General features: G+C 41.0%; 1 protein-coding gene across 3 annotated transcripts; it reads left to right on the forward strand.

Moving 5' to 3' along the window:
- The first annotated feature begins 320 nt into the window (after positions 1–320).
- ezh2 (enhancer of zeste 2 polycomb repressive complex 2 subunit) lies at positions 321–16,347 on the forward strand. 3 transcript variants are annotated; one of them, XM_048977166.1, is made up of 20 exons: positions 321–545; positions 7,568–7,691; positions 7,890–8,018; positions 9,000–9,119; positions 9,442–9,562; positions 9,684–9,857; positions 9,964–10,060; positions 10,651–10,814; positions 11,761–11,858; positions 12,542–12,776; positions 12,870–13,039; positions 13,394–13,488; positions 13,641–13,681; positions 14,040–14,165; positions 14,257–14,435; positions 14,526–14,621; positions 14,816–14,897; positions 14,984–15,064; positions 15,146–15,230; positions 15,385–16,347. In XM_048977166.1, the coding sequence occupies exons 2-20, from the start codon at positions 7,575–7,577 to the stop codon at positions 15,443–15,445; spliced, it is 2,271 nt and encodes a 756-aa protein (XP_048833123.1). In that variant the 5' UTR covers positions 321–545; positions 7,568–7,574; the 3' UTR covers positions 15,446–16,347. The 3 variants fall into 3 exon arrangements, with proteins under 3 accessions (XP_048833123.1, XP_048833122.1, XP_048833124.1); XM_048977165.1 differs by lacking the exon at positions 321–545 and adding an exon at positions 2,567–2,923; XM_048977167.1 differs by lacking the exon at positions 321–545 and adding an exon at positions 2,567–2,613.
- Positions 16,348–16,540: the final 193 nt, after the last annotated feature.

Here is a 16,540-nt window from a genome sequence, read left to right on the forward strand (position 1 = left end):
CGAAAACAACATGGCCCGCTGATATATATAACTCCCTTAGATAAACAGCTTGTTCCCTCCATGGGTAGCCAAGTATTATTTGGTATAAAGCTAGAACATTTCAGCACTTACACTCCGACTTACCCGATTATCACCTTTAAAGCAGTTTTATTGTGATAATGTTATTTATTTTTCGTCGCTAATACTAAAGTTAGCGCATTCGCGGAGCGAGATGCATTATGGGAACTGCTCGTGATTTCGCTGTGCCGGTGTTGATAACCAGCGTGGCACTTGACAATAAAACCACAAAAGGACAGTTTGTCGTACTGGCATTTAAAAATGTTTGAAATATAACAAGTATAGGAAGATTTTTTTAATTTTCATAAAAGCAGTCGTCTTTTCCCCCACATAGCATTGGTAGTTGCTAAGATTTCAAACGGTTGGATGGATTAAAAGACTAGTCAAATTGTGTAGTGAGTGGGAAAGGGGAAACAAACAGGGAGTTAAGTTAACTGACTGAGAAATATCAATTGCATAAACCCACTACAATCGGACCAGCCAGAAAAGTAAGCATCATTCATATGTATATATAACCCCATAAGTGTCTTATATTGTTTATTTACGGTGTATAATAATACAATGAAGTAAAACCAACAATATTTTTGTCTTCGTGGGAATTTAAAAAACCTCGGAATTAACAGAGCTTCTCATAACGGTTTTTGGAAAATAATGCTACTATATTTTATATCAAATATGTTTACTAGTGCATGACGGGATATCACAAATACAGCCAATCGCAGGATGTCGATTTAACAATGCAAACATTCTTTTGTCAAACGGTTACAAAAGAAACAGAAACAAAGCAATGATTAGACGAATTCAGTATTTCAATAAATAATCGTTTATTCTGCATACACTAAATTGGGTTATCAAAATAAATCACAGCGTTAAAGCAATTGATTACATAATCAAATGTAATTCGGAACAATATTGTAGGTAATACTTATGAAGATAAAAGTCCAGTACAGCGATCATCGACACAAAGCCTATAATTTAACGTTTTCGTTTATTAATCATAACTTGTAAGTGCAATACTACCAGTTACCACTAAGTGGCTCTAGTTACACATTCGTAACGTTTTTTTAAGAAAATCGAGTACATTTCTAAAGTAATAGTAAAACTTATTTTTTTTCGGAAAATTCAGACGAAATTGCTAATACATTTGGTATTACATAAAATAAACACGGCTGAATCCAGCTTTTTCTTTCTTTATTAAAAAACTGCAATTCTGTCTTCTATTATATTTCCGTAACAAGTATAGTAATAGATTTTTGAAGGTGTTTTCACATTAAACAACGCAAATGATGTACAGTAACACGTAAACATATTATTAAACGAATTCATTAAGTGGGCTTTTTCAACCACGGTAAATTATTTAACAATAAACTATTTTTAAGTACATTAAAACCTAAAATACACATTCCAAGGGGAACATTTGTAATATTAAGAAATATTGGAATTTTATTAGCGTTTTATGGAATCAGGATGTTTATCAGCGGCATTTTTTATGAGCATGATCGGAAGCGGGTTGCAATTTCCGCGTGTATCTACATGTTAATTGCTATTTTAATTATTTTGTGTTTTAGATCGTCGATCATGTCATTTTTAACATTACGTTAAATTCCATATTTATATTTTACCGTGATTTCAAAACTTAAGACGCAAAATGAACGAACAAAAACAGACAGTGAGTACCATATGGCATTTGACATACAGTACGCAGGTTCAAGTCCTAGGGCCCACCTGCTGTTTTCATGGCCAATGCATAGTATTCAAAACCAGCCCGTGACAGCAAGCGTGTACGTAGATTGGACTGTCGGCTATTTTCGTATGTAATGACTTTCATATTTCACTGATAAAGTTAAGATAATAGATTAAGGAATAACAGCCATATTTCATCATGTTTGTCAATGAACCAAGTTGTTCAAAAATCTAAAACTTTGTGAGCTGTATGACAGAGTGAACTATTACATCGTAGCTATTTAACAACCACTTCGATTATATCAGTCGTTTGCGTTTCGAAAACCTGTGGATTAGACAGACACCTTCATTTCAGCAAGGTCACATCGTGACAAGCAAAATTTGATGTATCTCTGACTCAGACTGTACGATATTCACCGTTAACGAAGGACACGGAGTACCTGCTTCTAGTCAAATATTACACATACTGGCGAATTCACATAGCATCGGGTAACTTAGTCATTGCTGCCCTGCATTTACATCAATATCTTACCTGGAATAGGTACTATTCAAATAAACGTGAACAACTAATTCGCGGAAATGGCAAGTAGGCACATTCTCTTACGCCTGTTACTTCTATTATCTAAAGTCACATCAAATAGGAACAAAGACAAAATTCTCCACATGTCTCCACTCCGGGGCGCACAGCGCGCAGTTGCGTATGATTGGATAACTCGGAAACGGACCCAAACCAATTATACATCGTGACACTGAGACACGGGAATTCCGAGCTCTGTGATTGGACGATGTGTTTGGCGCTCGTTAGGGCTGCAGTCTCCCCCCACTAAGTGCAAGGCGGATATTGAGTGAGGAAGAGGGTAGAGAGCGAGTCAAGTGAGTAGTCGGAGCGGAAATGTTCAGCTCGGGTGCCGCTTAAAGCGACACGAACAGCGGCTTAATCTGGAGATTTAGGACTTCTGTGGAAGAAAACACGAAATATATATAATTGTCCGCTCATTTAAAAAGTAGCGGCGATAGTAGAAGCGCCCTTGCGGTGCCATTACCAGTTTGCCGGTATCGCAGTTGAGGGACGCTCGGGACATCGACAGTAGTCTGCCGCCCTCCCCTGCTCGCCCTAAACTGTCGGTTGGGTGTTGGTGCCGCTTTGGTCCAGTTGATGTGGACTGGAGGTTCTCCATCACAGGTAGGGAATTCCGCCTCCTCAGTTGGCGCGTCCCGCTTCTGTTGAAATATTCGAAGTTGTTTCAGTGCGACTTGTTAGCCTGGTCACCTGGAAGGTTAATTGTTAGTTAACACGGATTTACCTGGCAAGATAGCCACCTGTAGGGGGCTGTTTTTTTTTCTTCCTTAAATTCCGTTCACTTTCGTGTAGTTATCCACTGGTGATAATCTGGCTTCAGGAACTGCTACTGACTGACTTGATCTAGTCATCTTTTCGTTTTTAATCGAATGCCGAGACACGTGTTCTGATGGTTTAATATTTCCAACTTTTGTACAACTTAATTGCTCAGTATTTGTCGGGGGCTGTATTTTCGCGGAAATGTTGAAAATTGTCTCAGTGAATTCGTCTCAATTTATAAGAAATTGTAAGTTAAAATTGTGTGGCTGTTACATTGTCGGAATCGGCTCAATTACCCGGTATTTGGCTAGTCATTTTTTTTAATCTTCCGACAGGACTGTGTCTGCAACTGTCACGTCTCTATGCCAGTTAAACGACAGCTCATTTATAAGTTAATTAAGGGGATTAAAAAATAAAGTTAAAATATAGTTTGAATAATGATTTCAGGATTCGGCGGATTAACACGTTTAACATTAAAACGGACCATTCCGCATTATTGACAGTTTTGTTCGATAAAGTTTGTGATTCTGTTCTTGTACTAACCGTACATGTGTACAATATCCTTAACTACATATGCTTGAAGTTGGTAAATTGCAATTTGTACATGAATCAAACTGGAAGTATTTGAAATATCTGCTTTCTATATTTTCCCGTGTATAAATTGAGCCTAAATCGCCATACGTATACGACTACGTATATGACGACATTTGTCATATATGAAAGTCTTTGCCGACTCAATTTGAAGACTTTTTCACTGTATTTTGCAACAACAATACTTTGAATTCCAGTGCATGTTTCTTCGACGACATGGCACCTTTAAGTTTTCTGTTGCTCCGTTTTTGAAGAATTTTCCAGTGAGTTGTAACTGCTTTATTTTATACAATTTATATTTTGCTGAAAATTAACTTTTATGTGTACTCATTAACCGTAAGAACCAACTAATGGAAAATATTTTTGACACATGACAAAAGAACAACTCAAATTGTGTTCAGAATTTCAACCTTGTTGCACTTGCACTCTAAATCACATTTAATATTGTTTTCAAATAAATATTCAATTAGTTTAGGATACGAATGATTTTGGATACATTGTTTGCAGATAATAAAGGAATATTTAAATGTATTTCCTTCATGTCCGAAATGCTTTTTTCATTTTCAAATGGTACGTGTATGCTGAGCCGCTTTGTGGGACATGACTCTGATTAATCCCAGGACATCATCCAAGAACCCAAATATAAAATCTATACTACTAGATAACCAAAACAAATAAGCTGCTAAGTGCTAATTAGATCTGTCAGTATGTGGTATACAATTAAATTTAAAGGCAGTAATCTTTCCAGGGTAGATGCTTCCATTGTATGCTGCAATGAACATTATTTCCAGTAACATGTATTGCTGGTCTTTTAGCTGGCTGCTGGTCTTGAGAGCCATCTTTTCCCTGCTCTTGACATGCTTGCTTAGCTTGCTGAAATCCTGCAGTGGAAAAGCTCATGGCTGTTTCAGAACTTTGGCTTCTTGCAAAAAGTAATTTTTGCAGTGTAATGGGTGGTGATTTTTCTTTGTCTGTTAAAATCTGCTGGAGTTGCTTTGCTCTTTTGATGGTTGTAAACTATTTATATTTAAAGAAGCTTATTTGCAAAAGTCTGCAAAAATCTTTTCAATAATAAAAAGTAGTTTTAATAATTTCTGATTCTCAATATTTACCTCTCCTGCAATCACACTCTGTATTTATTTATTTATTTGTATTTCTGGGCCTCCCACTCCATATTGTGGTTCCATGACCTGCCTGAGAGTAGTTCCGGTATAAAAGCTGTGAAGGAATGTAATGATGCTCATTAAGTAGAAATGTCCTTTGAATTGCTGCAGAGTAATAAGCGTTTCACTGGAAAAGTAAAGATCTGATAACCTGAAGAAGGTCTTCTGCTAGCCAGTCGGATCAGATGCTCCACATTTTGTCCTCTGCATATCACAAGCTGCTAGGTCAGTGTCCTTGTCTGCATGCCATGCAAATATCTTTGCAAGAAACTTCAAAACGGGCAGATTGCATTTCGTAATGATGTTTACACCTCTAGTTTTTTAAAGTGTATTAATGATTATGGCTTCGTCTGCGGTGGCATCTGGCATTAGATTTGTGCAGACAGTTAATTGGTGGGTTTTGCTAGAGATGTGAGTACACATTTTCTGAATACTTTTTCCAGCTGCTCCAAAACACCAGCATTCTTTCATATTCGTGTTAAAGTATGTTGTTTGCAAAATGCACAAATGTATGGCATGGTGCAATGGTTATAACTGTTGCCAGGGTTTAAGTCTCTGTCATGACTCCATGTGTGGAGTTTGCTGGTTCTACCCATGTCATTGTTTGGTTTCCTCCAGGTTCTCTCTTTTTCCCCCCTCACAGTCCAAAAACAGGTTAATTGGAGTTACCAAATTGCCCGTAGGTATGCAGGACCTCCCGCAACCCTGAATAGGACAAGAGATGGGTGAATGGATGGGGTTACAGGAAATAGTGTGTGTGTGTGTGTGTGTGTGTGTGTGTGTGTGTGTGTGTGTGTGTGTGTGTGTGTGTGTGTGTGTGTGTTTAGTACTAATCACACCAAGCCAAGTTGCATCACATGGACTGGTCACCTGACCTAAACCCATTAGAGATGGTTTTGGAGGAGTTTGACCAGAGAGTGAAGGAAATGCGGCCAAAGTGTGCTCAGCATATATGTGGGACCTCCTTCAGGACAGCTGGAAAACCATTCCAGAAGGCTGCCCCATGAAATTGGTTTAGCGGAGACAGTAAGGTCAGCCAGTCCCTAGAGATGCAGTAAAACCTCGTATTGTGAGTATAATTTGTTCCGGAAACGTGCTTGTAATCTAAAGCACTCGTATATCGAAGCAAATTTTCCCATTAGAAATAATGGAAACTCAGATGATTCGTTCCACAACTCATAAATATTCATATAAAAATGATTAATACAAAATATAAAGCAAAAATACATAAAACAAATTAAGCTGCACTTTACCTTTGAAAAGAATCGTGGTTGATGTGAGGGAGATGAGAGAGAAGAGAAGAGCAGGGTTATTTTGTATAATGACATTCACTATAACGGAATCACTGCTATTTGTTGGTTCACTGAAATCTTTTTGTTTTGTTTTTGTGCGACTAACAAGGAACCTATCCAACGACAGCTGCTTTTGCCTTGCGGAAATGTGGACATTGCATTGTTAAACAGATTCATCGCTCGCACTGCTATGCCCTTATTTGGGTGGTGCTTCTCTACTAAATTTTGACTATATGAGAGATGGCACGCTGACTGAAACCAAGCATGGGAAACGATTACCCACAATCCCACAGACAGACAGAGATAGAGAGACAGAGAGAGAGAAGAACCATCGGCTCAGTTGTGATTATGCGACGTTCAGCATATACATAATACTCGTATTGCAAGTCCTTGCTTGTTTATCAAGTTAAAATTTATTTAAAAATTTTTCTCGTCTTTTAAAACACTCGCAAATCAAGTTACTTGCAATCCGAGGTTATACTATATTGTGCATAGGGGTCTTGCTCATAGTGGGATCACTCTGCTGACTGTGGGATCTGAACCTCCAGTCTTCTGAGTTTCATCCCCACAGTGTTGCCCCCCTTAACAAATTTTTATAATGCATTTTACACACACACACACACACACACACACACATATATATATATATATATATATATATATATATATATATATATATATATATATATATATTGATCTTTTATTAAATGCAGAGTTTTTGTGGTCAGGATTTACAAGAATGGCCTTCTTTAGGTCTGCTCAAGTCAATGTTTGTTGTATGTTGACTGAACAGAATCCTGTGATTACTGTTGTGTAGTGTACCTCAAAAGCTCTTGATATTCAATTAGAGCCTACCATCTAATGTTGTGTGTCTTTTTAGAAGGAGACACTTGTGATTTTATCCAAAACATTAATGGACAAACTATCTTAAATATTTAAAAGGAAAAAATGAAAATCCTCTTTGGTATTTTAATTGTACATTGAAGTGCTTATCTTTTGATACATTAAGTAGTGAACTTCTATTGGTTTGGTTTTAAGAAATTTGCCACTACAAATCTCTAGTGTTTGTTGGAAATCTCAAGTGTTTGTCAACTCATTATCATAGAGGTTCCTGTGTGACTTGCAAGTGAGCTAATTGTTTAAAAAGTCCAGGAATTCGTAATACAGTAATAGTAATAATGATTTATGATTGTGGTGAATTATGAATAAATGCATAAAAGCAGTAGAAGTAGCACTTTTTTGTGCCAGCTGTCTTTAATAGCTCTTTAAAATCTCTGGGATTTTATTCTCGTTACTCAAGAGCTTTAAAACAGAAAATCAAGAAAATGCAGCCTCAGATGGTGTTTCTTTGTGCTTGTCTAGTAGTTTCCTGCTTCATCCACAGTCAGTCTTTTGTTTTTCTTTGAGTGCTTTTGTTTTTCATTTACTCCCCCGGCCCGCAGGTTGACCATGGGCTTGACTGGTAAGCGATCAGAGAAAGGCCCCGTGTGCTGGAGAAAGCGAGTCAAGTCTGTGTACATGAGGCTCCGCCAGCTCAAGAGGTTCCGCAGAGCCGATGAGATCAAGGTGGGTCAGCTGGTCAGGTCCCAGAATCTGCTTTTGGATACCTGCTGCCAGTGGGCTTCACTCTAGTCTTTGTTTTACTTACAGTTTTGATATTTTTGCTACTGCTCCTTCCGACTGGGATTTTACTGCCAAATAACGGGTTGAATAAATGTTGACCAGATAGGCTTGACACCCTTTATCCCCCCCATCCCTCTACAGAGCATGTTTAACTCCAATAGGCAGAAGATCCTGCAGCGCACCGATATCCTAAACCAGGAGTGGAAGACACGCCGGATACAGCCAGTGCGCATCATGACGTCCGTGAGCTCCCTCCGTGGGACCAGAGAGGTCAGCACTCGCATTCTCAGGAACCTTGGCATTCCCTGGCCCCGCCCATCAGCCTGGCCAAACCTTAACTAAATGCCAATATAATCATTTCTTATTTAAATATTGATCTTCCTGCTAGAAGGAGTTTTTCCTTGCCACTGTCGCCTCTGGCTTGCTTGGTGGGGTTCTGGCCAGTTAAATGTAAAGTGATTGTCACAAATGACTGTTAAAAGCACTATATAAATAAAATTGAATTGAATTGAATGAAGTAGCATTGATAAGCATTCTTTCACTCACATTTTATGAACTAAGCATATAATGATGATTATTGTCCATCATGTTTATAGCCAAATGGTGTATGACTCTGTTAGGTCTACATGTACTGAAATGCATTTTTTATTGCCATAAACCTGTACCTTTTAAGACTGCTTTTGGAATTTCTACGAACTTCTATGTCAGCTGAAAATACGGTATTAAATGCTCCCTTTGCATTAATATGAAATAGTGGCCCACATGCCTTAATGCCTTAAAGAAATCAAACACTCTAGTGCTTCTTGCTATAGTATTTGCAGGTCTGCAGCATAGTTTTTAACTTGCTGTTTGATCCATGTGCTGTTGGCTACTAAACCAGTTATCTTGTTTATGTGCTTTGGTGAGAACAGTTTGTGGAGTATTGACACCTGTGACCACAATATATGGGCTATTTTCCTGGGAGTCAGAGGATAAGATTCTTTGTGCGAGAAATCTCACACTTTTGCACAGAAAGTTCAGATAAAAAATATATATCTTGCAGAAGTAGGCTTTGACTTTTTGATGTGGAGTCTATTGAGCTTTTAACTCTGATGTAATTGCACGTCGTATTTTATGTGTGTGTTTTATGCTTTGAAAATGTAGTGCTTTCATAATCGCTCGCATGATTGATTACCATTAAGTTCCATGACAATGTTCACGTGCTTCCATATTACAAAATGGTAAAGGCACGTGTTCCCTTTGGGTGTGCAGTGTACCGTGGACAGCGGCTTTTCAGAGTTCTCCAGACAAGTTATACCCCTCAAGACTCTCAATGCAGTGGCGTCCATACCTGTGATGTATTCCTGGTCCCCTCTTCAGCACAATTTCATGGTAACGAGAACAATTGTCTCACGCTTTTCGATATTCCTTTGCATTTGATTTTGCATTAAGAATTGGGTTTATAGTCTGTGACCGAGGTTTGAAGTGTTTTAGTTCTTAGCTTTAGAGAAGTTGAAAACTAAGTCTAGTGTCTTTTAAGTGTATTTAAGGCTTGATTAATCCCTTTCAGAAATTTACTGCAAATTTGTGCTTAAATTATTGCATGTTACAATGGGAAAATGTAAAAACCTGCTCCATTTAGTGATTTATAGAATTATAGCTTTTTATAAATTATTATAGAAAACTCGATGAAGCTGGCAAATGGTTTCTGCAGGTTGAGGACGAGACTGTTTTGCATAACATTCCCTACATGGGGGACGAAGTCCTAGACCAGGATGGCACCTTCATTGAAGAGCTTATTAAAAACTATGATGGCAAAGTCCATGGAGATCGAGGTGAGGATCTCTGACACAATGAGGCATCTTACTGTCACATGACCTTAAAACATCTTAAGCTCTTGGGGGTTGAAATAATACTGTGAATTTTTCCCTCCCTCACCCTTGGTTGGTGGTAAAGAATGTGGTTTCATCAATGATGAGATATTTGTAGAGCTGGTCACTGCTCTCAATCAGCATAGTGACAATGAGGATGAAGAGGAAGACCAGCATGAGTACAAACTGGAGAAGATGGACCTTAGTGAAGGCAAGGATGAGGATGATCCCAGAAAGGGCCAGCTGAACAGCTCGGATGGTATGTCTTTTGCTGCATGTGTAATCTTGATGTTTTTTCAGCTGTTTTCTCAGTTGGAACTTTCAGGCTTCTGTGTCAGCTTTTGTATTTCTCTATTCTTTGACAGGCACTGAATGTTCTAAAAAATTCCCTTCCGATAAGATATTTGAAGCCATCTCTTCCGTGTTTCCAGACAAGGGATCACCAGAGGAACTCAAAGAGAAGTAAATAATTTTGACGGATGGATGTTTTTCGATATTCCATCCATCCATTTTCCAAACCGCTCATCCTACTGGGTCGCGTGGGGTCCGGAGCCTATCCCGGAAGCAATGGGCACGAGGCAGGGAACAACCCAGGATGGGGGACCAGCCAATCGCAGGGCACACTCACACACCATGCGCACCTACAGGCAATTTAGCAACTCCAATTAGCCTCAGCATGTCTTTGGACTGTGGGCGTGAAACCGGAGTACCTGGAGGAAGCCCCACGATGACATGCAAACTCCACACACGTGTCACCCAGGCGGAGACTCGAACCCGGGTCCCAGAGGTGTGAGGCAACAGTGCTAACCACTGCACCACCATGCCGCCCCATTTTTTCAATATTTGATCATTTGCGATTTCTTACCATCAGCTTCCCCATCTGTAAATAGGGCTGTTAATAAGGGTGTGTAACTAATGAGATAGGCATTACAGATTTTGGTGAGCTCATAGTTTACATTTGTTGCTATAGTTTTCTCCTCTGTTTTCAGCTCTACAGTTGGTTACGTGATCAGCATTAGTTGTGACGTTTTGTGTGACGTTTTATCGCACAGGTACAAGGAGCTGACGGAGCAACAGCTTCCTGGGACGCTGCCCCCGGAGTGCACCCCCAACATCGACGGGCCCAACGCCCGCTCTGTACAGCGGGAGGAGAGCCTGCACTCCTTCCACACCCTCTTCTGCCGACGCTGTTTCAAGTACGACTGCTTCTTGCACCGTGAGTCCTGGCCTCGCGTTGCCTCGTGTTCACGTTTACTCATCTGTGACGATCCCTTTTTGTCCAGGCTTACAGGTTCTCTGTGCGTTTACATGCATCGTTATACAGTGAGAGTGGGCATGAACATACAAATGAGCATCGACTTATGTGAAATCTTGCTCCTGACAGTAATATTCAGGCATCATAATCGTGTGCTAGTAACTTGAGGGAATCACAGGTACAGTAATAAACATCACTTAATTTTTTTTCCCGCCATTTGCACAAGTACGAGTACAGGAACACTGGAGTTTAGTTTTTGTATAGCCCATCTTCTCTCCTTTGAGACATACACACATAGGCAGTTGAGAGCAAAGCTTAGGTTTGGAGAACAGGGTCGGGCTGGTTGTCTGGCATCCCCTGGGCATATCAGGCAGGTAAAGGCCTTGCTCAAACCGGCGACCTTCCGATTACAGGCACAAAGGCCTAACCCTCTGAGGCACACAATCTTTACTGACACTCCTTGTAAATGAATATGCAAGGAACAGAAATTTTCAGGCTTGAACTATATCTGCACTTCTGTTGTAATGCATTTAATAGAGCTTTACCAAGAGCGGCAGTTTAAGGAAGCTAGCAGTGGATGTTGTACAGAAGTGAATGGGAGAGTGCCAGAAAAAATTTAGAAGACAGCAATGGAAAGTAAATATACTCCTGTGATGGTGTTGGGGGCACCTCTGGGGTGTAAAGCCAGCTGGCTTTGCAGCCCCACTCCCTCCCTCCCTCCCTCAGCATCTTATCATACCTTATTGAATGTCTTTTTTTACAGGATACTGCTTATTAGTCTTGGACAATGTTATGGTTTTTTCAGAGAAGCTAGTAGCAGTTAGGGAACTGGGGCCAAACACTGAAATGTTGTGGATTGCAGGAAGTCGCAAGCCATCTAAATCACTGCTGCTGCTTGTCTGTCTAGCTTTCCATGCAACTCCAAACACATACAAGTGTAAGAACACAGAGAACTTGACAGACAGCAAACCCTGTGGCCACAACTGCTACATGTACCTCATACAGGTAAGTATTTCATATATGCAGTAATGTGGATATCAAAGGCGTGTTCTAACGTTAGCTTGTACAGACATGTACAGGCAAGATTTCTCTTGTATCACCTATGTAAGCTGGTGGTCAGTGACTTTCTGACAATTAAGGTCATTAGGTTGAATAATTGCTATATGTGTTTCAAAAGTGCTGTCATGGAGGCTTATCAGAACAGCCCCGCCTACAGCTATAAAACATGCAATAGAACTTCAGCAGTTCTTTAATTACTTTCATTTTTCAGATACTCCTAAGAGTGCGGTTTTGGTTTCCTTGTGTGTGTGTGGTATTTTGGCCTGTAAACCGGCTAAAACTTTGAAGATGTGAGTATATTCATGTGCTGATTCTGATAGCGGAGTCCGCAAATAGCTTAGCCATAAATGCCATTGCGGTGTTCACCGTAAAGGAAGAAAGCGGGGGAAAAGGTGAAAATAAGTGTCTTCATAATGGGGACTTAAGGGTTTCTTTAATAGAGACAAGCACACAAGTCGATTGTTGTAGCTTAGCCAGGCACCTAACCCGCAGAAGCGATTTGCAGACTTCACGTGCCTTTGAGTCTGAAAGATGTTATGGCTTCAGAGACTGAAATGGTGCCACGAAAACATAGATAACGAGGAGCGTGAAGCCTGGCTTCCAGCCCCCTGACGCTCGGGCCGTTGCAGGACAGTACGATGCGAGAGTGCCCGGCCAGCCTGGTGCCAGATAGGGCCAAGACGCCGTCCAAGCGTGCAGGGGGGCGCCGGCGGGGCAGGGTTGCCAACAGCAGCAATGGCAGCCGGCCCAGTACCCCCACCGTTAGTGCAGAGACCAAAGACACGGACAGCGACCACGAGGCTGGCAATGGTGACGTCAATGACAAGGACGAGGAGGACAAGGACGAGACCACTAACTCCTCGGGTAAGTGGACCAGCCCGAAGGAGCCAGCTGGTTCCAGCACCATGAAGGAGCAACTTTCTGAGACTGAGTGCCTGTTTCTCCCTGGGGTGCCAGAGGCCAACTCCTGCTTGCAGACTCCCGTGAAGCTGAAGGTGAACTCTGAGCCAGCGGAGCCCAAGGAGTGGAGTGGCGCCGAGGCCTCCCTATTCAGGGTGCTCATCGGCACCTACTACGACAACTTCTGTGCCATCGCCAAGCTCATCGGCTCCAAGACCTGCAGACAGGTGGGCCGCTGGGCAACACAGGCCAGCAGATGGTGCTTTGAAGTCTGCTTCGCGTGGTAGAAGGCCTTTATCCAGCTCAATATTATTATTATTATTATTTTATTTTATTTTTTTTAAAGATATGGTTGCTACCCTCCAACTAATCATAAAAGGTTAACCAGTTTAAAGGGGGCTAATAGTCTTCAGCTTTAAGTTGGGTTATGGGTCATAAACATTTCATGCATGTTGTCTTGCATATTGTGTTATCTTTGTTTTCAATAAAACTCTTCAATGCTTTGTGTTAAGGCTATACAGTGCGTTTAGATCTTCTTTAGCATAAGGTCTTGGGTGCATCTTCCTGCTCATACCTTTCAGGTGTATGAATTCAGGGTCAAAGAGTCCAGTATCATTGCACGTGCTCCCATAGATGATGTGGACACTCCACCCAGGAAGAAGAAAAGAAAACACAGGCAAGACTCATTCTTTCTAATATTGTGGGTCTTTAATTTTTTTTCACTGGGGAGACTGAGAAGCCAGTCACTGTGTTCCAATTAGATTCCATCTGTTTCTTTGAATAAGCACAGTGATGTACATTTCCTCTTTCTTGTATGTGGTGGCGTAGGTTGTGGGCCACGTATTGTAGGAAAATCCAGCTGAAGAAAGGTTTGCAGATTTTTTTTTTAACCCCCAAAATATCTGTTTAATATTTATTTTACTTTGTGCGTGTTGCACAGAACTGGCATTGCTAAAGTGAAACTGCACAGGGGAATGGTAAAAGTAGCTTTGGGGTTTGCAGTAAGACAGCCCACCCTGGGTGAAAAATGCCCCCACACCACCATTGTAATACCCTGTATGTAATATTGGGGATCAGCATAATTTCTTTCAGAAAAATGTAATCATGTTGCTGGGGGAGGGACACTAAAAATCAGGGAATGTGTAATATTGTTGAAATATTCATATATATGTAATATTATTGAGCAGTGTGATTAAACAGACAATCCCCCCCCCCCCCCCCCACAAGATGGTTCCTCAAACCATGTGTATAACTACCAGCCTTGCGACCATCCTCGCCGGCCGTGTGACAGCTCGTGCCCCTGTGTCACTTCGCAGAACTTCTGTGAGAAGTTCTGCCAGTGCAGCTCAGAGTGTGAGTATGCGGCCGGCCTTCCAAGACCCACCCTGAGTAAGGTGTAACCTTAAGGGTATGTCAGCTACTCTGCAATTGCCTGACACCACAGGTCAGAACCGCTTCCCAGGTTGCCGCTGCAAGGCGCAGTGCAACACCAAGCAGTGCCCCTGCTACCTGGCCGTCCGCGAATGCGACCCCGACCTGTGCCTCACCTGCGGTGCTGCTGAGCACTGGGACAGTAAGAATGTCTCCTGCAAGAACTGCAGCATTCAGAGGGGTGCCAAAAAGGTCTGTCTCTAATTTATCATCGGCCTGATTTTGTGTTGAAACACCCTATGGGCTTCTGGGAATTGACATCATTCCACCCCACTCCACCAGCACTTGCTGATGGCCCCGTCTGACGTGGCTGGCTGGGGCATTTTCATCAAGGAACCAGTGCAGAAGAACGAGTTCATCTCTGAGTACTGTGGAGAGGTCAGTTGGTGTCTGTGATTGGAGAGGAGGCTCCCAAAAGCAATTTTCTGGTGACAAGGATAGCACTAGATGCCTTCAAGTACTTACCGGTTCAGTATGTGTGTGATAGTCCTTGAACGCTTGCAGGAGGCAAATGTGTGGCAACATACTTGATTCTGCATTTCCTGACTGTCAAATTTGTGTGGAACATGCAGATAATCTCCCAGGATGAGGCTGACCGCCGAGGAAAGGTGTACGACAAGTATATGTGCAGCTTCTTGTTCAATCTTAACAATGGTAACCGTCCCATTCACATCCCTGCCCATCCCCAGTAGCTACTGGTCTCCTCAGAGTGACACCACGCTCCTTCACTCCCTTTTCAGACTTCGTCGTGGATGCAACGCGGAAAGGCAACAAAATCAGGTTTGCCAATCATTCCGTGAATCCCAACTGCTATGCAAAAGGTAAGGTGATTTATAATTATGAGTGAAGTCAGGGTTAGCACTCCAGTGTTTAACAACAGGAATCCCTCCTCTTTACTGCAGTCATGATGGTCAACGGCGATCACAGAATAGGCATATTTGCCAAGAGAGCCATGCATACTGGCGAGGAGCTGTTCTTTGATTACAGGTAAGCAGAGTTTCTCTAGTGCTTAAAAATAGCAGTGGAATATTAATCTGTAGAATGTTATTGGTGGAGAACAGAATGTGGGGTGTGTGATTTTAATATCAAAGTACGCAAGTACGTAAAGCTGCCTTTCCGATGTCCTTTACTACCCTTTAAGGTACAGTCAAGCCGACGCCCTGAAGTATGTGGGTATCGAGAGAGAGATGGAGATACCCTGAGACCAGCTACCTCCTCCAAAACACCTTTATTCTTCAGGAAGATTTGAAAGTCTCATGCATTCCTTTCATTTTTGATACCAGATTTTAAATACCCACAAGATAACTTGGTGGTTTATAATGGAAAACGTTGGAAACAGTATTCGGTTTAATCTGTTGTTCCTTGTGGTTTGCAGTAATGCAAATAATTCTGAAGTTTGTGTTAGGTGTAGAACATGTTTGACAGCCACTGCTACTGAGATGCATTTTAAATAAAATTGGTATAGATTGCTACTTAACATACCCAAGTGGCAGACTTAACTAAGCAAGGTGCTGGACACTGTTGATCGTCAGGGTGTGATATATTTCATAAGTCAAAGCTAGATTATGTATTGTATTGAGTGCTTAAGCACAATTTGCTGTATCACTTATGCCACAAAGTATTGGGTGTTTGTTGCGTGTGAACTTAACAGGTTTGAATGTCTAACTTCGGAAGAACAAAGGGTAATGGATAAATTCCTACATGAGAATATTTCCTGTCATGCTGAAATTTAGAGCAATCTAGCATTGCACTGGAAAATTAGGACTGCAGGGTAAAATAGTCTATTTGTGTTGCTGTTTGTGTATAAAAGCCAAAGAAATTGAACAAATGTTTAGATCATAATATACAAAACAAATCCCTATTTATTTTTTGTGGTTTATATAAAGTAGCTCTAAATGAAATACTACCTGACTAACCAATGAAATCATGTCAAAGCAACAATCTGCAGTTTCTACACTTGAAGATTTGCTAGAACGTGCTTTTAAGGGTCATGAAACTTTAGATTCTTCCAAATTGAACTATTCACCCGTTACCTCTGATTATATGGTGCTTTAGTTCAATGTTTACATGAAAATGTAATAAAATTGTGCTAAAGGTTTTGCTACTTACATTCCTTATTTCATGTGACATTGTAAAAAGTTGACGATTGTAACAATCCAAAGGAAAATATACCAAATACTCACCAAGATTTAATTACCACTGCTGGCAAAGTACATGTCTGCAGGCTTCATATCTAGGGCGAATGCTGCCATCTGCTGGGTGATCACCATATTCTGGATCAGCTATGCTGCTAGAAA

The sequence above is a fragment of the Brienomyrus brachyistius genome, chromosome 15, assembly GCF_023856365.1.
Source record: "Brienomyrus brachyistius isolate T26 chromosome 15, BBRACH_0.4, whole genome shotgun sequence".
Lineage (NCBI taxonomy): Eukaryota > Metazoa > Chordata > Actinopteri > Osteoglossiformes > Mormyridae > Brienomyrus > Brienomyrus brachyistius.